Source organism: Cladosporium halotolerans (genome assembly GCF_011745625.1).
Source record: "Cladosporium halotolerans strain TM138-S3 chromosome Unknown Sca15, whole genome shotgun sequence".
Classification (NCBI taxonomy): domain Eukaryota; kingdom Fungi; phylum Ascomycota; class Dothideomycetes; order Cladosporiales; family Cladosporiaceae; genus Cladosporium; species Cladosporium halotolerans.
In genome coordinates this window covers 412732-433983 of record NW_027191466.1, presented here as the reverse complement: position 1 = coordinate 433983, position 21252 = coordinate 412732, and the positions used below count along the sequence as shown (strand labels likewise).

Below are 21252 nucleotides of genomic sequence, written 5' to 3'. Positions count from 1 at the left end.
GAATCTTCGTTTTCGCAGTGAGAATTGAGAGACTGAAATTGTAAATTCTGTGTGAGATGGATTGAATGTTGATGTATAGAATAAAGGAAAACTAAGCTGGGTGAGGTACTCCTGGTGTCTGGCTTCCAATCTTGTCGCTACTTTCATGTTTTGCGCTTTACATGAAGAACGCCATGAGGACAACGCCACCAAGGCCGATGAAGATCTGGAGACAGAACATCTGGGCGTAGAGCTTGATGAGCCTGAGTCTAGCGGCGGGCTCGAAAGACTTCCAGGCCTGCAAAAAGACGGAGCGACATGCGCCACGAGTCTGAAGGTCGAGGTCACCGAGGACAAGGCTACGGTCGAAGGGGACGATAGTCTCCTGGTCCTCAGGAAGGAGAGCTGCCTCAATGCGGGTCAGAGTGACCGACGCAGGGAGGAGAATGGCCAGTGCAACGAAGATGGCGGTCAGAGGGATAGACAGCAGAGCGAACATCCAGTAAGCAGCGTCCGCGCGGGAAAGCTCGGTGTTCACAAAGTCGAAGCTTCCATTCTGCATGTGCTGAGGAAGGCCAAATGCGAAAGCAACAGCGATGGGCATAATAACAGTGACCTGCTGGGAGACAGCGAAGGCCAGAGTCGGAAGAAGGATGGCCTTGCATTGCTTACGGGGGACCATGCGGCGCAACCAAGACTTGCTGCTGGGGGCGGCGATCATGCTGTGAGTCCAGGCCATGTGGACACGAGCAAGGGCGAGAGACGAAAAGATGTGCATGAGTGCGTGGCCAGCAATTCCAAAGCCGATGAAGCCGGCAAGGAAGTTGGTCATGATGGCGTGAAGCATGTGGTAGACAGCACCAACACCCGCTCCCCTCCAGCGCCCGAAGAAGCCACCGACGCTGTGGAGGTGGCGGATGGCCGTAGAGATTCTGGCAGTGACCGGCTTGTGGTTGACGACAGTAATCTCGATATCCTGGTCCGCCGTTGCCTCTGCCGGCAGCATAGACTCTTTCTCGAGCGGCGCATCCGGCTCATCGGCATACTTCTGAGGCTTGGACTCGATGATGGCAGTAGCAGAGGGCGACTCGATCATGGCAAGAGAAGCGATCACTTCACCAAGAGTGTAGCGGACCTGTGAGAGTGGTTAGCCCGGCGCGTCATGTGATGGCAGCTGGAGAGGCGTACGGATGCGATCAGAAGGGCAGTAATAATGCCCACGATCATGACAGGCAGGTATTTCCGCGGGTTGAAGTCAACGATGATAGTTTTACCGCCATCGGTGGGCTCTGGACCTGCTTCGGAGAAGTGCACCTGGGCGGCAGACACGCCGCGACGGACGAGGTGGCCCAGCATTTGGCCATGAACGCCAGACATGGTGGCGGGTCGAAGTCGTGAGGTATTCAGGTATGAGAAGAAGGAGGTGTGATTACAAAGGGAATGTGGATAATGTCGAGGGTGTGAGGGAAAGTAAAGGTAGGTAATGTATGTGAAGTAGGCTGTGTTGGAAGGAGTTGTTGCCTGGAGTTGCAGTTGGAGTGGCGGAGACGCGCGCTAACGGGCGTAGGATCGTGCCGAAATCCGACGTCATCTATTTTGGGTGGGCTTTTGATGGCCAGTCAATTGAGGACAAAGGCGATGATATGATGCATTATTTGTATATAACCCCGGCGATAGCTTCTACGCCCATGTCATGCTTGGGTTCAGGCTGTCCGTGAAATAAAATGCCATACCGCTAAGAGCAGCGGTCAGTTTTTGTGTCGTATTACGACAATGCACCGACTGGTAGGCGACTGAGCACAAAAATGACCACTTGTAATGCAAATCAACGACGACGACCAACCTTGAACGGCACTTATATGACATTACCGTCGAAAAGAGGCCATTTCTTAATTGACCGAGCGATGTGATATTCGCTGATCCAGCAGTAAATAGCCACTAGATGGATCATTTACACAGGAACGATCCTAGACTACAAAAGGTCATGGTTCGTAGGGTTAGGGTTGGGGTTACCCTGTATAGAGTCTCCACACTTCATAGAGGCGGGGACTGAAAGAAAGACCTCGGAAGCCACAACATAGGGAGACTCACAACACGGAAGAAAAGCACACTTCAATTGAAAGCCATAGACGATAGACATCCGATTTATATCAAAGCTTCTCATCAGCCATCCCACAAATCACAACCTCTCACCGTCCCCCCGTCACCCAAGCCCACCAAAAATGCCCACCCACAACCTCACAACAGACGACGGAATAACATACCACATCACCATCTCCGGCCCCAGCACCTCCCCCTTCACCATCCTCCTAACCCACGCCCTCATGTCCAACTCCCACATGTGGGATTCCACCGTCCGCGCCCTCCACGCCGCCGGCCACCAAACCCTCCTCTTCGATCACATCGGCCACAACGCCACACCCCCTCCCTCAGATCCAACCAAGTCCTACAGCACGGACGACATCGCCCGGCACATGCACGCCATCGCTTCACGCTTCGCTCCCGCCAGCCGCCTGAAAGCCGTCGTGGGCTGCTCGATCGGCGGCGTGCTGGCGCTGCGGTACGCGATGCTGTATCCCGAGGAAGTCGACGTGGCGGTCTCGCTGTGCGCGCCGGGGATCACTTCGCCGGAAGCGACGAAGAGCGTCTGGAGCGAGCGGATCGCGCAGTTCGAGAGCGATGTGTCTTCGGGCGGCGACTCGCTGTGCCGCGCGACGGCGGCGCGGTGGGTGCCGGGGGATGGGGCGCGGGATGTGGCGGCGCGGGAGGCGGCGCTGGGGCATACGCGGACGTGCTCGCTGGAGGGGTATAGGGTGCTTGCGGATGCGATCAGGGGGTATGATTATGCGGCGGAGTTGGGGAGGTTGCGTGGGGTGAGGTGTGTGGTTGTAGCGGGCGGGAGGGACACGGCGTCGAGCGTGGAGGTTTTGAGGGGGATTGCGGAGGGGATTGAGGGGGCGGAGTTTGTGGTGCTGGAGGAGGCGGGACATATTCCGCCTATGCAGAGGCCGGAGGAGTTTGAGGAGGTCTTGCTGAGGGCGTTGAGGTGAGGTTGTGTGGCTAGATGTGCTGATGGTTGAGTATTGGTGAGAGATAGAACGCGTCCGTGTCTTTCCTGGTGATCAGGCTGGTCGATTGAATTCTACACGCTTGGTATCTCACACAAAAGATAAGTCAAAAATATCTCGACAAGAAGTCTTTTCCCTGCTCTCGCTCCTCGAACGCCATTGGAAATGCACAAAACCCGCACAAGAGGCACTGATGTATCTGGGCAGCCATCTTTCTTTAAAACACGGAGATGTAGTTGCCGATCCTGTCTTTCTGGTTTTGAGCGATGCACTCAGAGATCCAGGTGATGTTGCGGATTTCCTAGAAGATATATGTCAGCTTGCCACTCGTCGTGTAGTTTCCTCGTACTAGAGCACTCTCATTGACACATACCTGTTCCCTCAGCTTCAACCACGCGTAGACGATAGAGTGCGTGAACTGGTGAGTGAACGCCAGCTTGCTGATCTCCATCTCCTTCTGGTAGAACAAGTCTTCCAAACTCTTGCCCTCGTCGCCACCAATACCACCACTCTGGTTTCCAATTCCGCCGCTGGAGCCGCCCATGCCGGTCTGGTCGAGCATAGTCCTGTAGTCCGCCACACCATCGACCGCGATCCGTACACCTTCAGGGTCGTCCGCACGCGAGAGCATGAGAGTGCCTTCCGGGTGCAAGCGGCCGAAGTTCGGGTAGAGCTTCTTGCGGTCGGTCTTTGTGAGCTCGGTGCCGAACGAGTTGATGGTGATGTTGATGCTGCGGCGGTCGGCCTCGAACTCCAGGATCTCGCTCATGACCTCGCATGTGGGTGTGCCCTTGATGTCGGGGTCCTCGTTGACAAAGCGGTGAAAGTCCTCAAGGTAGTTCTTATACAGGGTGTTGCGCACGATCTCGATGTTCAGCTCGTCGAGATCCTGATGGCTAAGGCTGCCCTTGAAGTACGGCGCCAGAGGAGTCTCAATGAGGACGGAGTTGTACAGCTCTTCGATGTTGGTGGCGACGCAAAGTGCGGGCATGGTCTCGAACCAGCCGAGGGGGTGGCAGCGCTCCAACAGCTCCCGGGTGTCGCGCTCGTGGAGGGTGCCGGTAATGAGCAGGGCCACGTTGTCGATCATGTATGCGTATGTCAAGTACTCCATGAACTTGGCAAGCGACCCTGTGGCATTGGCTTGGAGGTATCGAAACTCGGCGACGAGCTTGTCCATGGCTTTGTCGGCGAGGGCGGAGGTCGAAGGGTTGGGAGGGAGGGACGCGAGGTAGTCGCCGTAGGCAGGGCCGAGCTGCAGCTTGACATCTAGCAGGACAGTCAGTATCATGATATTGCTGTGTAATTCAAGCGCATTGTCTCCTGTATTGCATACCGTCGATTGTCTCGCATTGTGTCAAGTTGCCGTAGCTCTGGCCGGTGAGCAGCGTGTTGCGGTAGCCGCGCACGATACCCTCGATGTACCCGGCGGTAACATTGTAGAACATGCCCTCCGACATTATTGCGACGTGTGAAGTGGTGTGTTGCGGAGTTGAGTTAGCAAGAGGCGATGCGATGGCGAAGGTGGCAGCCTTCACGCCCGGGTCTGGATGTCGGTCGTTGAAGCTCGCTCGAGCTGCCGCAGCCAAGCCAGGCCGTCATCGCGTCTGCGCAGCGCGCTGCCCTGACCATCAATTGCGCGAGGCAGGCCCTAAACAGCGCGAACTCCTGCAGAAACTACTTTACGATCGCACATGCACAGATCCTATCGAGGCACACGGAGAAATGTTGTAAATTTTCATAGGTCTTGAGCTTTTATAATACAGGCCAATCATTGATCGTAGCAAAAGGACGCGCGCCGACGTTCCCACCGAATAAAGCAACCTAACCCCGAACCCTCTCTCTATAGCCATGCTTCAACCTCAGCCGCCTAGCTAAAGAGCAAATGCACCCTCTTAGAGCTCAGTTAGAGCTCAGTTAAATCGTTTGATAATGAAATTCAGATCATCCCGGCACAGAGGGCCTCATTTTTAGTCAACCTCCATTGAGTGGGCAGCACAGATACCCTGCGGCTCGACAGGTGCAGGGTTGTACGCGCTCGGAAACACGTAGTCGCGCTCACGACCCCGCAAGATACCGTTGTTCTCGACCTCCTTCTTCACGTAGTTGCTGACTTCGTTCTGCGCAATAGTGACGGGGCTCATGTTGGCTGTGATCTGCCCACCCGGCGCAGCGAGGTGAAGAGCGGGCAGCATGTTCAACCTTGGGATGAGCTGAGACGCGTCGCGCGTGACAAGCCGGGCCTCTGTGAGGTCGCTGGAGAAGAGGTAGAACTCAGTCTCGCCGGAGTAGACGTTGAGGCATTGAACGAGGTAGCCGGGCAGCGCGGCATTCTCAAACCACACCTTGACCTCTCTCAAGGCAGGGTAGTGGTTGACAATGAACTTCGCGTACGCAGCCTGGCTGATCTGACGATGCTCGTTCGAATCCATGCGTGTCCAGCTGATGCCAAGCTTTCGCGTCGCCTCATCGATCAAGGGCTCTGCGGTGGCTTCGCGCATATTCGGAGGCAAGACAAGCTGAGCGAGCTCGTCAGCGCCGGACGATGAGTGGTCCATGCGCTGTGACTTTCTGCTGGGGATGGACGGACGTCTCAGTTCTGCGACCTGAGGTGGCATGCGAGGCTGCTGCTCTTCAACCCAAGTGCCTGATTGAGACTCAGCGGACATTGGGTAGGAGGGATCGCCGGGGTATATGAGTGTCATACCGGGACCCATGATGGGCTCGCCGCGAGGCTGGTTTCCTGAGTCTGAAGCTGGCGTAGGGAGGGATCCGTCAAGTTCTAGGTCGTCCTCATCGCCGAGAGTGTCGCCGCGCGAACGTTTGCGACCTGCGACTGAACCTGGAGTGGTAGGGATGGATGCAATGGGGGTAGGCGCGAATGGGTTGCCAAAGCCAATGGGCGTTTGCGCGTTGCCTTTGGCTGGATCATTGTAGTGGCTGCTTGCGAAGTACTGGTTCGGCGCGTTTGTATCCATCATTTCGGTCGGCGATGGCATGAAGTTGTTGGAGGTAGCCATCGTGTAGTGAGCTGCGTCAGTTAGGTGATCTAACAACATCAATTGTTTCTTAGCCTGCTCCTGCTGAAGGCAAAGGATGAGGCCCTGGAGAGCCTGCGACCCGCCTATTTTGGCGGCTTGGGTGTCGGTGTTTGTTGGTGAGACGAGCTGAAGCGTTTGCACGCGACAGGCGATGTCAATGCGCGTGCTCGTGTGCTGCGCGGCCGGGAGGGCGAGGAGGGCGAGGAGTGGATGCGGGTGACGTAGTAGTGTGCAAGTGAAAGAATGAGGATCGCGTGAGTGATGTGAGCGGGATCGATGTGTGCGGTGAGAAGACGAGTGTGCGGTGGGCAGAGAGATGGGCAGAGGAAGAAGAGCAGCAGGGCAGATGGATGGAGGAAGGGCAGGGCGCGCGTGCAGGAGGGTCGTCTCGTCCCTTCCCGATCTGCGGGACGACGAACACGGGCGCGCCTGCCAACCAACCGTTTCCTTGCCGTTGCGCGCCCGGCCACGCTAGCCGGCCTTCCCCACGCCGGCGATCGGCGCCATGGCGTAGCTTTGCGCAACCCGCCCTCGCGCCCAGCTGTCGGCCTTGCCAGTTTCGGCCTGAGGCGAGAAGGCGAGAAGGCGAGCACGGCGACGAAGGCTGGGCCTTCCCGCTTTTTACGCTTCCCGCGCCAGAACCAGTGAACGATAGGCTGCCTGAGGAGCCCTGGTCAGCACTACCCACTTCGCCTAGGTATGTCGGGGCGGACCCAAACTAAGTACTGTCGACCTGTCGACCGCCGTTCCCGGCAGTATCACGCGCGCTGGTACACGTTCGATGAGATTGGTAACAGAATCCAAGGCGTGCATACCTAGTTTGATCGAGATTTCAGCTTCTACGGCATTATTAGCGTCTATAACAACAACTCTGTATTGATTCTATGCAACGATCTCGCTGGCATCCTGCTCCTTCCTCTCCTCCTCTCCCTTGGGCATACCATTGGCAGCCTTGCCGCTGTGAATCTCAGCAAGCACACCCTTGAGCTCCTCCAGGAACCTTGACACCTCCTTCTCCGTGCCGACCGTGACTCGCAGACATCCCAAGCAGCCCAGCTCCTTGCCTCTGAATCGTGTGACCACACCCCTTGACTCCGCCAATCGCTCGTACACCTGCAGCGCCACCTCGTTGCTCGGCTTGCCCTGGGGTCCGTCGAGCATCTCCACCAGCAGGAAGTTCGACTCGCGGCCGCCGAGAAAGCGTCCGACGCCGGGGATCTTGGGCATCTCCACGAGCATGCGCTCGCGCTGTTCCAAGATTGCGGCGCGGTTCGCGTGCATGACCTTCAAGTTCTGGGGCAGCAGCGCCTGAATGGCAAGCTGTGACGTCGGGTTCGAGATGTTGTAGGGTGCCTTGAGGCTGTTGAGCAGCCTCGCGATCTGGGGGCTGGCGAAAGCAGCGCCCAATCGAATGCCAGCAAGTCCAAAGGCCTTGGACAGCGTCTGCATGACCACCAGGTTCGGCCACTCGGCAACCCACTCTGCAAGTGACGAGCCGTCGGGTGAGAAGTCGATGTACGCCTCGTCGACGATGACAACACCGTTCCACGTCGGGTGCTCGAGAACCTTCCTCACGTCTTCTTTGCGTACCAGGTTCGCGGTCGGGTTGCCGGGTGAACACAGGTAGACCATCTTGATGGTAGGGTCTTCAGCCAATTTGGCATTGATCTTGTCTGGTTGTGCGTTGAAGCCATTGTCGACGTCCAGAGGAACCTTAACAACTTCGACATCGTTGACGTGTGCGGAAACAGAGTACATGCCGTAGGTCGGCGGACAGGTCAAGATCTTGTCTTTGCCCGGTGTGCAGAACGCACGAAGTAATGCATCGATTGCTTCATCGCTACCAACGCCGACGAACAGGTTGTCAACTGAGAGGTCCTTCTGAGTGTGGACTTTTGTGTTACGCAAGTTGATCAAGTGCTGTTTGAGCTCGTGCTGGTGCGGGTCGGGGTATCGGTTGAGGCCCAAAAGATCGATCTCAATTTCAGAAGCAGCGCCATTGGCAAGCTTGCCGTCGTACTTCAATGCCAATCCAGGGCCGTAAGCGTTCTCGTTGGCATCGAGGAGAACGTTGGTTCCGTCGTCCTTGTAGTCACTGCCAGCAATCAGAGACCGTGCATTGAAGATCGAGGGCTAGGAAAAGATTGGCAACCTACTCTCTGGCACACCTGTACGGCTCGAGAGCCAGAATATTAGGCCTTGCGCACTTTTCAATGTCGAACGGCATCTTGTATTTCGTCTATACCGAGGTCTCACAATGGATCAATGGACGCTCGCGAATTTTGTCACCAGCCCGCCACTCGACGCCGGCCATCCCAGTCATCACATGTCAAAAGAGTCACGCTCGGCGCTTGCAATCTCCGCACCGAGCCGCTTGCGCGCGACGCTCTGACTTCGGCGAATGCCTTCAGCCACATTTTCATAACTCTAGCGAGTAGGCACCTCGCGGCACGCGGGCAGGAGCTGCTCCCGGGGTCCGTATACGAGACGTGCAAATGAAAGAGATTGACGGATTGTTGGCAGATCAGGGTATGCAACGGGCTTTGGGCACGAATGCGACCGCAATTCAGGTCGTGACCTGACGGAATCCTGCAGCGGCTATGTCATCGATGTCACAGTACACCACCTAACGCGATAACCAATTTCCTTTGCCAACGCGCTACGGCCGAAGGCTGATAGTTTTCTTTTCGCTGCCCGTGAAGACTTCACTCTCAACTCCGTCCTTCTACTTAAGGGACCTCGTTCCGCTAAGACGACCCGCTGCCGCATACTTCCACCCATACACAAATGGCTGCCTCGCAGTCGCAGGTTCCGGCAACACCTCGCGTGATCTCGCCGTCGCCGACGCCCTCCGAGCACAACGCAAAAGATGGATATTTTGGGCCCGAGACGCGCTCTAAAACATCGCATGTAACTTCGGTAGAGCCCATAGAAGAGCACGAGGATGGGGACAACTCGTCGGACGACCCAGAGCTCTCACGCGCGCGCACAAGAAGCAGGAGCCCTCAGATCGAGCGCCGTCCAACCCGACAAACAAACGGCACCGCCCTCGCACCAGGCGCCAAAACTGGCTCCTCCAAGACCACGCGCAAACAGAAACCCGAGCCCATAACAAAACCGCCCAAAGGCGCCGCCGACGCCAACGGCTTCCTCTCCCCCTCCGACGCGTACAGAGGCTCAGGCTTCGGCAGCTCCTACTGGCGCAACCTCTCCCGCTCGCCGTCTCCTCTAGGTCTCATCCCCGTGCACCGCGAATGGCGTGCCTTCGTCCACAAGCACGAGATTCCGCGCAAAGCGCTGCACGTCAGCATCGGCTTCGTCACGCTCTGGCTATACCACGTCGGGGCGCAGATCTCCGCGGTGCACCCAGTCCTGCTATCCGCTCTGATTCCGATCGCGACAATCGACGTGCTTCGCTTCCGTTGGCCGGACTTTAATCGCGTCTACATCCGCTATCTCGGAGCCTTCATGCGTGAGAGCGAGGCGCACGACAGATACAATGGCGTCATCATGTACCTCGCAGGATTGTGGTTTACAATGCGCTTCTGCCGCAAAGACGTGGCTGTCATGAGCGTGCTGCTGTTGAGCTGGTGCGACACGGCAGCGAGCACGTTCGGACGCCTGTGGGGCCGGTACACGCCTAGAATCCGCAAGGGAAAGAGTCTGGCGGGGACTATCGCATGTTTCATTTGTGGTGTTTTTGCAGCGGTGTTCTTCTGGGGTTTCACGGCGCCTAGGACGGACGGGAAATACGACCAGGGGATCAACAGTTTTGCATTTGATGGAAGTCTTGCGCTTCCCGGTATAGCTAGGGAGGCGCTGGGATGGACTGAGGAACAGTCGACGATCACCGGCCCGTTGGCTGTGGCTGTGATGGCACTGGCTTCGGGCTTCATCGTGAGCGTTAGTGAGCTCATGGATGTGTGGGAGCTGGACGACAACTTGACGATACCCGTGTTGTCTGGCTTGGGACTAAGCGCATTCTTATCGGCGTTTGGCAGTGTTGGTGTTTAGAACTGTCAGTATACCTTAGCTTTTAGTAATGCATAAATCTTGACTTATATATGGTGTGCACGAGAAAGGGGTTTGTGTGAGAACTCTAGTGACTCTCTCTTTTCTTGCCTTTCGGATATGAACTTGTCCTTCTGCTAGAACGCCGGGTCAATAAAGGCGTGAATGTGGTGACCAACGGGATCACGTGACGATGTCGCCATCCAAGTCGTTGCCTCCCGCTTCCCGACATCCACCTTTATGAGCAGTGACCTACGAAACATCCCGCTCACACGACCACGACCCATTACCCTACAAATCGCTTCGCAACATCGCACCAGGACACTCTCTCTACCTCGAGCTCTGACTATCGTCAAAACAACCTGCCGCCGCGAGCAAACGTGCTCAACGACACCACCAGCCACAACAGCCGGCATCTCAGACCCCGCAATCAACCGCCAAAATGTCGACCGCAGCAAGGAGAAGATTGATGCGCGACTTCAAGCGCATGCAGACTGATCCCCCGGCCGGTGTCTCCGCATCTCCCATAGCAGACAATGTGATGACCTGGTACGCCCGCAGCACAAGGCTCTCACAACCACCCCGCAACACCCGCTGACTCCTGCCACCAGGAACGCTGTGATCATAGGCCCCTCCGACACGCCCTTCGAAGACGGCACCTTCCGCCTCGTCATGCATTTCGAAGAGCAGTATCCCAACAAGCCGCCGGGCGTCAAGTTCATCTCGCAAATGTTCCACCCCAACGTTTACGCCACGGGCGAGCTGTGTCTCGACATCTTGCAGAACCGCTGGAGCCCGACCTACGACGTGGCGGCGATCTTGACCAGTGTGCAGAGCTTGCTCAACGACCCCAACACCAGCAGTCCAGCGAACGTGGAGGCTAGCAATCTGTACAAGGACAATCGCAAAGAGTACACGAAGCGGGTGAGGGAGACTGTCGAGAAAAGCTGGGACGACTGAACGACTTTGGCTATACGTGTTGAGAAAGGCGCTCAAAAGGCGGCTCACTCCCAAGGTACCGCGAACGAAGTGCCTCCACCTTATGGGTGGGAGCTACACGACGGAGGACAAGATGCATGACATTGGTGTTTTGGGCAAAGCCCTACCGTTCAGGATTGCCGGGCGTTTTGACGATGGCTTTTGGTGGCACCCAGCGAGGCGTTTTCTGCGGCGTTGCTCATGACGCTCTGTGCATACGAGATATCACGCCCTTTTTCATAGTTTGCAACGAAAGATATGAAAAATCAAATTTTACCCACGTGTCGGAGGACCACATGTATCATTCTTCAACGTCGTGCTGCAGCCTTGCGTTCTTCACGCTGATGGAGGGGTAGGCAGGCTCATGCACTGACGCGGATCAGATCCGTTTTCAGGGCCGGCTGTTGATAAACACTCCACTCCACCAGCTTAAGCATTCGCACCGGGTCACCGCACGCACAACGTCGCGACTGTGTGCAACCCCTCGTTCCACGGCCGCCCGATCTACCTGTGACATCTCCGTTTGGTTGCATACGATTTTGTCGCCAACACCATCGCATTCCCAGCATACCCATCGGCTGGCAGAACTGCGGCAGGCCGCTGTCCCAGGGGCTTCTTCGCCTGACCGAATCCCCCACGGGACCTGCATTTGCGCACGCCCGGTCCGACCTCGAAGCATCACACTCCCCTCACATCACAAAGCATCCCGGCAACTCCTACGACCGCATACGAAAACCACTTCCTACTAGGGCCGCCCCGAGCGCCCGCCGTCGCCTTCCCCTCCCACCTCTCCCACCGCCACGATGTCGACGCCGAACACCATCAAAGTCGTCGCCCGCTTCAGGCCGCAGAACCGCATCGAGCGCGATGCCAACAGCGAGCAAGTTGTCAGCTTCGAGTCGCAGGAGAGCCTCAAGGTCGCAAGCAAGGACTCGTCCTCCTCCTTCACTTTCGACCGCGTCTTTCCCACCAACACCGCGCAGCACGATGTCTTCGACTACTCGATCCGTGGCACCGTCGACGACGTGCTGGCAGGCTACAACGGAACCGTCTTCGCCTACGGCCAGACGGGCTCCGGAAAGACGTACACCATGATGGGCGCGGACATTGCCGACGACGGCTCCAAGGGTATTATCCCCAGGATCGTTGAGCAGATCTTCCACTCCATCATGAGCAGTGACGGCAGCATCGAGTTCACGGTCAAGGTCAGCTATATGGAGATTTACATGGAGAAGATCCGCGACTTGCTGGTGCCGCAGAACGACAACTTGCCCGTGCACGAGGACAAGGCGAGGGGTGTCTACGTCAAGGGTCTGCATGAGTTCTATGTTGGATCCGTGGAGGAGGTTTACCAGGTCCTGGAGCGTGGTGGTGCGGCAAGGATGGTCGCCGCTACGAACATGAACCAGGAGTCGTCTCGATCACACTCGATCTTTGTAATTGAGGTCGCGCAGAAGAATGTCGAATCTGGTTCTGCGAAGTCTGGACGACTCTTCCTGGTCGATCTGGCTGGTTCCGAAAAGGTCGGCAAGACTGGTGCAAGTGGTCAAACCTTGGAGGAAGCGAAGAAGATCAACAAGTCGCTCACATCGCTCGGAATGGTCATCAACGCTCTTTCGGACGGCAAGAGCTCTCACATTCCTTACAGAGACAGCAAGCTTACACGTATCCTGCAAGAATCCCTCGGCGGCAACTCACGGACAACACTCATTATCAACTGCTCGCCTTCAGGATACAACTACGACGAGACGGTCAGCACGCTCCGCTTCGGTGAGAGAGCCAAGACGATCAAACAGAAGGCCAAGGTCAACGAGGAGCTCTCTCCTGCCCAGCTCAAAGCGCTGCTCAAGAAGTCTCAAGGCCAGCTTTCCACATACGAGGGCTACATCTCTTCTCTCGAGAACGAAATCGGCAACTGGCGAAAGGGTGACCAGGTACCCCAAGAGCAATGGACACCTGCCCTCAAAGATATCTCAAGGGCGCCTACCCAAGCGACCCCCAGACCCGCAACACCTAGCAGACTACGCTCCGGCCAGGAGACACCCAGCACGCCGCGGCCCGACAGCCGCATGGACATGGACCGCGCGGGCACACCGTCCATCCCGATGGACAAGGACGAGAAGGAGGAATTCCTCAAGCGCGAGAACGAGCTGCAGGACCAGCTTGCGGAGAAGGAGAGCTCGCTGGCGAAGGCCGAGGAGGCCCTGCAGGCGGCGCGCAACGAACTGAAGGACTTACGAGAGACCCACGCGACCACGAACCGCGACAGCGAGCGCCTGCGCTCTGAGAGCGAGCAGCTGCGCATGCAAGTCGAGAAGATCGAGTTTGAGACCAAGGAGGCGGCCATTACGATGGACTCGCTCAAGGAGGCGAATGGCGAGCTCACTGCTGAGCTTGATGATGTGAAGCACCAGCTGCTTGACGCTAGGATGTCTGCTAAAGAGAGCAGCGCGATGCTTGATGAGAAGGAGAGGCTCAAGAAGGAGCGCATGGCGCAGATGATGGCTGGCTTTGATCTTGGTGACGACCTGTCGTCTAGCAGTGAAATGCACGTCCGTGCCACCCTGCAGCAACTTGACAGCTTGCTCGAGATCGCTGAAGCTGGCGATGCTGTCCCGACAGACGAGCTTCAGCGTCTTCGCGAGCGACTTCTTGAGACGCAAGGTCTGGTACGCCAAGCTGAATTCGGCGGTGCCAACGGCAATGGCGAACAATTCGAGAACGGTGAGCCAGGCGACATGCAGCAGGCGCTTTCTCGCCAACAGGAGGACAACGCTCGCATGCGCTCCGAGCTCGAGGCTTTGCGCAAGCAGGCCATTGCAGGCGGCAACGGTGCCTCCATGAACAAGCAGCTCGCCGACTTCGACACAATCAAGAAGTCGCTCATGCGCGACTTGCAGAACCGCTGCGAGCGTGTCGTCGAGCTCGAGATCTCCCTCGACTCGACCCGCGAGCAGTACAACTCCATCTTGCGCAGCTCCAACAGCAAGCAGCAGCAGAAGAAGCTCGCTTTCCTCGAGCGCAACCTAGAGCAGCTCACGCTCGTGCAGCGCCAGCTGGTCGAACAGAACGCGCAGCTGAAGAAAGAAGTCGCCATCGCAGAGCGCAAGCTCGTCGCCCGTGGCGAGCGCATCCGTGGCCTCGAGGGACTGGTGGCCGAGAGTCAGGAGAAGCTCATGGTCGCCAACCACAAGTACGTTCCTACACTCCCCGACTTTCCCAAAACTCAGAACACCTCGCTAACAATCATTCCAGATTCGAATCCCAACTCCTCGCCGTCAAAGAGCGCCTCGAGGCTGCAAAGCAAGGCTCCACCCGCGGCCTGGGCGCCGCTCCCGCCCAGCCCAACTTCGCTAACAACCCCTTCGGCCGCATCGCGAAGCCCCTCCGCGGCGGCGGCGGTCCCAACGCCAGCACGCCCGGCGAGGGCGCCGGCACGCCTACCTTCGCCGGTCTGCAGGCCAGCCGTGTGCAGAGCCAGGAGGGCGCGGCGCCCGAGGGCTCGAAGCGCACGAGTTGGTTTTTCAACCAGAGGGGTTAAGGAGGGTCTGTGGAAATGACGTGAAGTGAAGTGAATTGTTCTTGTTCGTCGTCACGACGTGGGCGGTCGGGTTGGGGGGCTCTGCCTTTGGATACCCTTTGGTTTTTCTGTTGTTGTTCAAGGTGTTGGTGGCTCTCGCTGTCTTCTTGATGCTGCGAGGGAGCTGCGGACGACCCTTCATGTTCCGCCGGCGTACATATTTCGCTCCTTTTTTCTCGCGAATAATGTGGCTGAGGTTGAGTACAGGAGATAGAAGCAAAGACGCATGTAGAGATGGGTTGCATGAACGATCCTTACATCATCATCGCGAAGCACACTCGATGTCTGTTCGATCTACTCGCATGCTTCCAAAAATGCCTCGTCAAACCAGTTTATATCTCTCCGCTAAATCTACTCAAACTTCATAACATTAACCACCTTCCCAATCCCCTCAATATCCACCACAACCTCGTCCCCATCCTTCAGCCAAACCGGTGGCTTCATTCCAAACCCAACACCGCCCGGCGTGCCCGTCATGATCAAACTCCCCGCCTGCAGCGTCTGCCCCGTGCTCAGAAAGCTCACCAGCTTCTTGACGCCAAACACCAGATCCGCCGTGTCGCTCTCCTGCCTCTTCTCGCCGTTGACGAACGTCCTGAGCTTCAGCCCGCTCGCGTCGCCCAGCAGGCTCGCGCTCGCCACGCAGGGGCCCAGCGGCGCGTACCCGTCGAAGCTCTTGCTGAAGCTCCACTGCGGCATCATGCCCGCCTTGTCCTTCTCCATCTGCCAGTCGCGGCAGGACACGTCGTTGCCGGACACGTAGCCCGCGACGTAGGAGAGCGCGTCGGCTTCGGAGACGTTCTTGGCGTCCTTGCCGATGACGATGGTCAGCTCGCCTTCGTAGTCGCACTGGGGCTGGCCGAGCTTGGGGATCGGGACGGGCGAGCGCGTGTCGCCGACCGCAGGCGAGGGCTTGATGAAGAGGGTTGGGTTCGCGGGGAGGTCGAAGCCGGTTTCGAGGACTGCGGTTGAGACTGCTCAGTATCTGGTGTCTTTCGGATACTCCCCGATGTCAAGGCGGGGGCAACTCACTGTGCGTCTTGTAGTTCAACCCCACGCACCGAATGATCGGAACATCCTTCGGCGTCAGCGGCCCAAGCAAGCGCTTGACCTCGTCCTCCTCGCCCGTCGGCTTAGCAGTGATAGGCGTCGGGCCCTCGAGGACCTTGACTTTCAGCCCGCCCTTCTGCGCCAGAGCGTCGATGTCTGGCCTGTCTTCGTTGACGATGGGGTCGCCGTAGCGGATGCTGCCATCCTTCGCGGACTCGTAGCGAACCAGGCGGGACCAGGCAGTGAGAGGGGCCATGTTGGTGCTGAGGGAGCGGCAAATGGGGGCGCTGAAAGTGGTGCTGGGTTGCGGGATGCTCGGCCTGATGGCGGTTTTTTTTGTGAATCCGGTAGAGGTCGGTGTAGAGGATGCTGTTCTGAACGCTCTAGACGAAACTGCGACAGAGCTTCTGCAAGCGAGTCTCAAGCTGAACATTCAAGCTAGAACAAGTGACAAGAAGAAAGAGAGAGGAACAGCGAAGCAGTTAAAGGCGGAGCATCAACGGCAGAGAAGCATTCGGCAGTTGCAGTAAACACGCGGTCCCACCATCGCGCATTGCGGGTCGGAGTGGGCTGGCGCGGGGCAGCGCTCAGGGTGGAAGTCGGTCATGCATCATCGTGCCGATGTAGGAGACCCCGGGCCATTGGACGCCGACGGCATCGGCCGCGTTAAACATTTACCCGGAAGAACATATTCAACATAGGTACCTAGGTAGGTTTGATCGGTTGCTATATTCCACAGACTAATGTACCAGGCACGATAAAAAGAATGATTCCAGTAAACTTTGATGCTTATGCTACCCTTGACTATGCAACAATCGTAGACAGGAGCAGGCTCGCGACAGCAGGGCAAGAGTAAAAGGTATTATGCCCGCGGCACGCTCTCAGAAGCTCCTCTCTGCCCTTCCTTGATCCCCATCAAAACCAAAACCGATGAGTATGCCGCGCTTCTTCATGCGTCGCTATGCACCATCCGTCCTCGCTCGCTCATGCCCGACCCAAAACCGAGGGTATCGTCTAAAAAAGCACACCGCCTCAAACCGCTCGCTCGTGAAAATCAAAAAGAACAATCCTCCGTCTCTCACAAAATCTCTCCCTCGCAAAAAAACCTCCTTCGCAACACCCTCCTTCAAAGGGAGAGAAAAGAAACACTCACCCCACCGCTCACTGCTCCCCAATCGCGCCCGCGACCGCCAACCTCCTAACCCTCTCCCTAACCTCATCGAACTCCTTGACGGCATCCGCATGCCTCTCGCAGCCCATGTTCCACGTCTCGCGCACCCTCTCGTCCTCCTTGACCTCGCGCGCGAACGTCCCGAACCCCCCGCCGACCGTCGCGTCGCCCGCGGCCTCGAGCCAGGCCATGCCGGCCTGCATGCGCAGCGCGGCCTGCTGGTCGCGCGCCTGGAAATGCTGCAGCATGGCGCTGTTGAAGGAGTTGAAGGCGAGCAGGTAGACGCCGAAGTTCTGCGCGTACTGGTGCCAGGTGTGCTTGCTGAGGCGGGGTGGGGACTTGGGCGGGATGGGGACGACGGGGAGGGAGAGGGTTTGCGGTTTGTGTGGGTTGGTGGGCAGGGTGTTGGCTGCTTGCGAGGGGAAGGGGAGGGTTGCGGACATAGATTTGAGGTCGGAGAGGCCGGCGCCGTCGGTGGTTTGCGTGAAGGGGGCGACGTTGGCGAGGTCGTTCAGGTTTGTCTTGAGTGGGCCGCCGTTGCTGGAGCCGCTGGAGGTGGCGCGGTGGTGGATGGTTGATGCGTGCGGGCCTTGAGACTGGCGCCAGGCTGACGGCGGTACTGAGACAAGACGTGGCTCCTTTTGATGCTCCGCGCGGGGCTGCTGCTCTGTAGCCGGAGGTGTGTTGTCAATGTCCATGGCATCCGCCTCTTGTGCTGGCTCTGCAGAAGCCGAGTGGCCAGTCCTCGGAGGATGAATGGTCTCGTCATCTTTCTCATCGATGACATGCGGGTTCGCCGCTGTTCCACTCCCGCTTCCAGACGACGTAGGCTTCGACTGAGCTCTGCTGTTCTTCCTGCTGGGCTGCCTTCCCTTGGTACTGCCCTTAGCAGGACTGCTGGGTGGCGGCATAGATGGAGGCGGAGGGTACGTCCATGAAGCGTCTTTGAAAGTCTGCTCCCATTGCTCCTTGCTAAACTTAGCGTCACTACCTGCGGTCTGCGGTGCAGAGGCGGTGTCGTCCGTTTGAGCAGTGTAAGGTCTCGGTGGAGGCGGCATCGACGTGTTAGTCGGAGACTGGGTAGCGCTGCTGGGCTGTCCATAGTTCGAGTTCGCAGTGCGTACACCAGGCCTCTGTGCTCCGCGCGCCGACGGGGAGCCTCGCCTCTGAGGACCCTGCGGCGGCGCAAAATAATCCGCCGAGCCAGAGAACGTTCCGCTCCAGCCATTAGCGGAGAAACTGGTGTTGATGTTCTCTTCGCTGCGGCTCTTGGAGTTCGCCGAAGAGCCAAAGAAATCTGGAGAAGTTGGGTAAGAGAATCTGTTTGAGGGAGAGTCGCTGTCAGCATTCGTTGTTTCGATCGGCCTGTAACCAACACTCGGATATAGGGCGATTGCGCGGGTAATGATTTTGTCAAGATAGCTCAGGCCCGACGATCCACCTGAGCGCGCAGTTGATGCAAGCTTCAGGAATACATCGATGTCGAGACTCCCGGGGATGGAGCCGCGCTGACGATTTAACGACTCGGTGAACCAGTTGTATGCGATGAGATCATCATGCGTTGGTACTACCGAAGAATCGTCTGGTTTATCGGAAGTAGCAGGCGGAGAATCTGGTGTGAGAAACAGACGCGGCTTCCGCGGGCTTCCTTCGGCTCGTGTGACCATGATAGAATCTGGCACTGCCCAAGGCGGTACCGTCGGACTACGCTGTTTGGTCCTGCGAGTTGAATCGAGACCAAACATGCGCGATACCCATTCACGCGCGGGAGAAGAGTGGGTAGGGGTTTCACTAGAGTAGAAATCTGGTTGGACGTACATGTTTGGGTTGCTCTTTGGCTGTATTCCACCATCAGCTAGACCGCTGCCGTTCGCAGGAGGCGGCGATGTTGGGTTAGTGGAGCCGTTGAATCGCCTGCTGGGCGGCGAGGGAACGATCTTCGGGCGGTTGATCGGCGGTACCGCAGACTTAGGTGGTTGACTGAAGGGGCTCTGGTATTGATCCGGTGTATCGGCGGAATCTGGTTCTGAGCTGACTGAGCTCGTGCTCGAGCTGCCTCCAACACTGAAGGCAGGCTTTTGCGGCTGTGCGTTGGCTTGGTTGTGACCGTTGCCACTTGGTACCGCTGACGAGCGGCGAAGTGGACTTGTACTGCGCGCTCTTGACGAGTTCGACCCGTGGCTCATCCTAAAAGTATCACGGGTACTGTTCGAGCGTCTCATGTCGCTGCCGAAGTCTGTACGCTCACCGCTGAAAGATGAGTAAGGCGTCCTTACACGGTTACCCTCCGAGTATGGCGCATCGTCTTCGCTCGTGCGAGACTTGAAAGGTCTGAGAGGGTCTGCGTGCGGACGTGAAGGAGTTGACATCGGCGAGTCGGGCTGAGGCTGCCTCGGTGGAGGCGGCGGTGGATTGGCGCTTGGGCGACCGAAGTCAGCGGACTTGTGACGATGCGCATACTGGCTATCGGGCGCAGGTCCCTCGTCAGGACCAAGCACGTTAGGGTCAAAGCCTTGCTTCTTGGGCGTTTTGCTGGTGTTGCTGCGCTTGACACCCGGCGAGTTGACGTTTGCATGTGATTTCTGGAACGCAGCCCACGCCGACTGCCGCTCCTCTGCATTGTCTGCGCTGCCCGTAGGCTGCGGCGCCTCGCGATATGAGAATCCAGCACGGATCTTCTCGTCAGAAGGAAACTTCGGGTCAGCAGCTCTCGGCGGCGGAGCAGGTCTCCTCGGGGAAGCAGTCTTAGGCTGCGGCTGCGCGCCCGCTTGTGAATATCTCTGCTGCTGCTGGCGGTCCTGAGCATTGTTCATATTCTGCCACGCCCTGAATGCATTCTGTCGCTCAGCGGTAGGATCGGGTTTCTTGGCCGTCGGCGCGCCGCGAGGGAAGCTCGAGAAGCGGTCCGCGCCAGTGTTCGTCCTCTGCCATGTCCCAGGCTGCGTCCTCCTAGGCGGCGGAGGATAGGCCGAAGTCGCCTGGTACGGGTTCCCTCTCGCTCCCGTAGCGGCACCTGTGCTCGTCCCCACGCCGCCTGTAGGGTAAAGGCCGGCCTTGCGGCGGTCGGCGTCGTACTTGCTCTTCTCGGAGGGCTCGCCTAGGATTTCGTGCGCGGCCTGGATGGCCTGAAACTTGGGGATGTACTCCTCCTCTTTGCCTGCGTTGCGGTCTGGATGGTACTGCAGGGCTAGCTTGCGGTATTGCTTCTTGACGTCCTCGCAGGAGGCGTTGGTGGGCAGCTCGAGGTCGGCATCTGCGAAGATTCAAGGTCAACGAGGAAAGACTGCGGGAAAAGGTCAGGCCAGGCCGGCGAATGGATACTTACAGTAGTTGCGCTTGACGTCGTATGCCTTCGGCATGGTTACCGGCGAATCAAGGACACGAGCTGCGAGCGTGTGCAGAGCGGCGCATAATCCGGTGGTGAGGTTGAGTGGACGCGGTGCGACGGTGTAGGTTCATGTGAAAGCGCGGACGGGCGTTGCGAGTGAATTCGAGGTTGTCGGCAGGCAGACGGACGGGGGTTGTTCGCTTTGGCGGGACGGCGCTCCGGCGCACGACAAACGCCAGCGGCGGCAGCAGATGTCGCGGGAGAGGGAGCTGTGCGGTGCGGTACGAGTGCAGGCGGTGGTGAGGCTGTGGGTGGGTTGTTGGGTGGTTGCAGCGGCGAGGTTGCGCAAGTTGCTACCCGAAATCTTGCCCCGCGATAAACAAAGTGCAGCGAGCGTGAGACGAGCTGGCGGCGCAGCAGGCTGAGGCGACTGTATAGCGGCGGCGCGGACGTTGGAGCGGTCGCATGCGCCACGCTGCGATGACGGATTGCAGGCACACACGGCAGAGTCGTTCAATCACCGCAGTAGGCTAAAGGAGCACTGTGCTCGCAGGCTCGGGCTCGTCAGGCGCAGGCAGGTCCGGTGCGCGCATCTGCCTCTTCGCTCGACGACGCATGCACGCGTGACGTGGTGTGCAGCGATTCGGCCTCAGCCATCCAGGCCCTCAAGGTTCGAGGCAGGACTCGCGCCGTCGCCGCCCTCTCCACCAAACACCCGCGATCCCTGCCTGTCCTGCAGTGGCGCCCTTCGCGCCGTTCCCGTGCGTGTCATACATTAGCCACCCACACCATCAGCCTGGCAGGGCGGGCTCAGGGTCTATTGCATGGTGGTTGTGGCTGGCATTCGAGTCGTGGTAGAATTTGAGGCGTGAAGCGGTTGCAGAGCGCAGTATACAGCAAGAGCAAGGACCTTGAATGGAGATGTCTAATATCACAGAGCTATAAGCTATTACAAGACCTGGCGAAATCAATTACACGTCCCACACGCTCATTGTCTTACACGCGGGCTCGCCGACCCGTCTCCAATTCGTGCTTTTCCCAGTGAT

The 21252-nt window shown here is 57.9% G+C and overlaps 10 protein-coding genes across 10 annotated transcripts; 4 read left to right on the top strand and 6 right to left on the bottom strand.

The window, feature by feature from the left end:
• Positions 1 to 157: 157 nt before the first annotated feature.
• Positions 158 to 1505, bottom strand: WHR41_05525 (uncharacterized protein; the record flags this gene model as incomplete). The annotated part of the gene is made up of 2 exons (XM_069374130.1): positions 1168 to 1505; positions 158 to 1114 (listed from the first exon to the last, which is right to left on the bottom strand). The coding sequence occupies exons 1-2, from the start codon at positions 1354 to 1356 to the stop codon at positions 158 to 160; spliced, it is 1146 nt and encodes a 381-aa protein (XP_069229386.1). The 5' UTR covers positions 1357 to 1505.
• Positions 1506 to 2201: 696 nt separating this feature from the next.
• Positions 2202 to 3029, top strand: WHR41_05524 (uncharacterized protein; the record flags this gene model as incomplete). The annotated part of the gene is made up of 1 exon (XM_069374129.1): positions 2202 to 3029. The coding sequence occupies one exon, from the start codon at positions 2202 to 2204 to the stop codon at positions 3027 to 3029; it is 828 nt and encodes a 275-aa protein (XP_069229385.1).
• Positions 3030 to 3086: 57 nt separating this feature from the next.
• On the bottom strand, positions 3087 to 4606 carry vma-6 (V-type proton ATPase subunit d). Its single transcript, XM_069374128.1, has 3 exons — positions 4384 to 4606; positions 3421 to 4316; positions 3087 to 3348 (listed from the first exon to the last, which is right to left on the bottom strand). The coding sequence occupies exons 1-3, from the start codon at positions 4505 to 4507 to the stop codon at positions 3265 to 3267; spliced, it is 1104 nt and encodes a 367-aa protein (XP_069229380.1). The 5' UTR covers positions 4508 to 4606; the 3' UTR covers positions 3087 to 3264.
• Positions 4607 to 4761: 155 nt separating this feature from the next.
• Positions 4762 to 6428, bottom strand: WHR41_05522 (uncharacterized protein). The gene is made up of 2 exons (XM_069374127.1): positions 5755 to 6428; positions 4762 to 5694 (listed from the first exon to the last, which is right to left on the bottom strand). Exons 1-2 carry the CDS (start codon positions 6104 to 6106, stop codon positions 5018 to 5020), a joined length of 1029 nt encoding a protein of 342 aa, XP_069229379.1. The 5' UTR covers positions 6107 to 6428; the 3' UTR covers positions 4762 to 5017.
• Positions 6429 to 6875: 447 nt separating this feature from the next.
• Positions 6876 to 8391, bottom strand: WHR41_05521 (uncharacterized protein). The gene is made up of 2 exons (XM_069374126.1): positions 8245 to 8391; positions 6876 to 8183 (listed from the first exon to the last, which is right to left on the bottom strand). The coding sequence occupies exons 1-2, from the start codon at positions 8313 to 8315 to the stop codon at positions 6971 to 6973; spliced, it is 1284 nt and encodes a 427-aa protein (XP_069229382.1). The 5' UTR covers positions 8316 to 8391; the 3' UTR covers positions 6876 to 6970.
• Positions 8392 to 8875: 484 nt separating this feature from the next.
• Positions 8876 to 10102, top strand: WHR41_05520 (uncharacterized protein; the record flags this gene model as incomplete). The annotated part of the gene is made up of 1 exon (XM_069374125.1): positions 8876 to 10102. One exon carries the CDS (start codon positions 8876 to 8878, stop codon positions 10100 to 10102), a length of 1227 nt encoding a protein of 408 aa, XP_069229381.1.
• Positions 10103 to 10344: 242 nt separating this feature from the next.
• On the top strand, positions 10345 to 11359 carry ubc2 (Ubiquitin-conjugating enzyme E2 2). Its single transcript, XM_069374124.1, has 2 exons — positions 10345 to 10648; positions 10711 to 11359. The coding sequence occupies exons 1-2, from the start codon at positions 10542 to 10544 to the stop codon at positions 11057 to 11059; spliced, it is 456 nt and encodes a 151-aa protein (XP_069229475.1). The 5' UTR covers positions 10345 to 10541; the 3' UTR covers positions 11060 to 11359.
• A 136-nt stretch (positions 11360 to 11495) lies between these two features.
• On the top strand, positions 11496 to 14618 carry WHR41_05518 (uncharacterized protein; the record flags this gene model as incomplete). The annotated part of the gene is made up of 2 exons (XM_069374123.1): positions 11496 to 14270; positions 14333 to 14618. Exons 1-2 carry the CDS (start codon positions 11881 to 11883, stop codon positions 14616 to 14618), a joined length of 2676 nt encoding a protein of 891 aa, XP_069229476.1. The 5' UTR covers positions 11496 to 11880.
• A 266-nt stretch (positions 14619 to 14884) lies between these two features.
• WHR41_05517 (uncharacterized protein) lies at positions 14885 to 16265 on the bottom strand. Its single transcript, XM_069374122.1, has 2 exons — positions 15690 to 16265; positions 14885 to 15619 (listed from the first exon to the last, which is right to left on the bottom strand). Exons 1-2 carry the CDS (start codon positions 16138 to 16140, stop codon positions 15009 to 15011), a joined length of 1062 nt encoding a protein of 353 aa, XP_069229471.1. The 5' UTR covers positions 16141 to 16265; the 3' UTR covers positions 14885 to 15008.
• A 603-nt stretch (positions 16266 to 16868) lies between these two features.
• WHR41_05516 (uncharacterized protein) lies at positions 16869 to 20622 on the bottom strand (the record flags this gene model as incomplete). Its single annotated transcript, XM_069374121.1, has 3 exons — positions 20204 to 20622; positions 18697 to 20131; positions 16869 to 18198 (listed from the first exon to the last, which is right to left on the bottom strand). The coding sequence occupies exons 1-3, from the start codon at positions 20235 to 20237 to the stop codon at positions 16869 to 16871; spliced, it is 2799 nt and encodes a 932-aa protein (XP_069229472.1). The 5' UTR covers positions 20238 to 20622.
• Between the last annotated feature and the right edge of the window lie 630 nt (positions 20623 to 21252).

What these genes read in the sequence shown, in the direction of transcription:
- vma-6 (XM_069374128.1), bottom strand. Translation starts at nt 4,507, where the DNA reads ATGTCGGAGGGCATGTTCTACAATGTTACCGCCGGGTACATCGAGGGT. An exon ending in ACAATGCGAGACAATCGACG is followed by an intron (nt 4,317 to 4,383) that starts GTATGCAATACA and finishes CTGTCCTGCTAG; the next exon opens with ATGTCAAGCTGCAGCTCGGC. An exon ending in GGTTGAAGCTGAGGGAACAG is followed by an intron (nt 3,349 to 3,420) that starts GTATGTGTCAAT and finishes TATATCTTCTAG; the next exon opens with GAAATCCGCAACATCACCTG.
- WHR41_05522 (XM_069374127.1), bottom strand. Translation starts at nt 6,106, where the DNA reads ATGTTGTTAGATCACCTAACTGACGCAGCTCACTACACGATGGCTACC. An exon ending in CGAGCCCATCATGGGTCCCG is followed by an intron (nt 5,695 to 5,754) that starts GTATGACACTCA and finishes AGTCTCAATCAG; the next exon opens with GCACTTGGGTTGAAGAGCAG.
- WHR41_05521 (XM_069374126.1), bottom strand. Translation starts at nt 8,315, where the DNA reads ATGCCGTTCGACATTGAAAAGTGCGCAAGGCCTAATATTCTGGCTCTC. An exon ending in CCGTACAGGTGTGCCAGAGA is followed by an intron (nt 8,184 to 8,244) that starts GTAGGTTGCCAA and finishes GATTGCTGGCAG; the next exon opens with TGACTACAAGGACGACGGAA.
- ubc2 (XM_069374124.1), top strand. Translation starts at nt 10,542, where the DNA reads ATGTCGACCGCAGCAAGGAGAAGATTGATGCGCGACTTCAAGCGCATG. An exon ending in GCAGACAATGTGATGACCTG is followed by an intron (nt 10,649 to 10,710) that starts GTACGCCCGCAG and finishes TCCTGCCACCAG; the next exon opens with GAACGCTGTGATCATAGGCC.
- WHR41_05517 (XM_069374122.1), bottom strand. Translation starts at nt 16,140, where the DNA reads ATGTTCAGCTTGAGACTCGCTTGCAGAAGCTCTGTCGCAGTTTCGTCT. An exon ending in GTTGAACTACAAGACGCACA is followed by an intron (nt 15,620 to 15,689) that starts GTGAGTTGCCCC and finishes TCTCAACCGCAG; the next exon opens with TCCTCGAAACCGGCTTCGAC.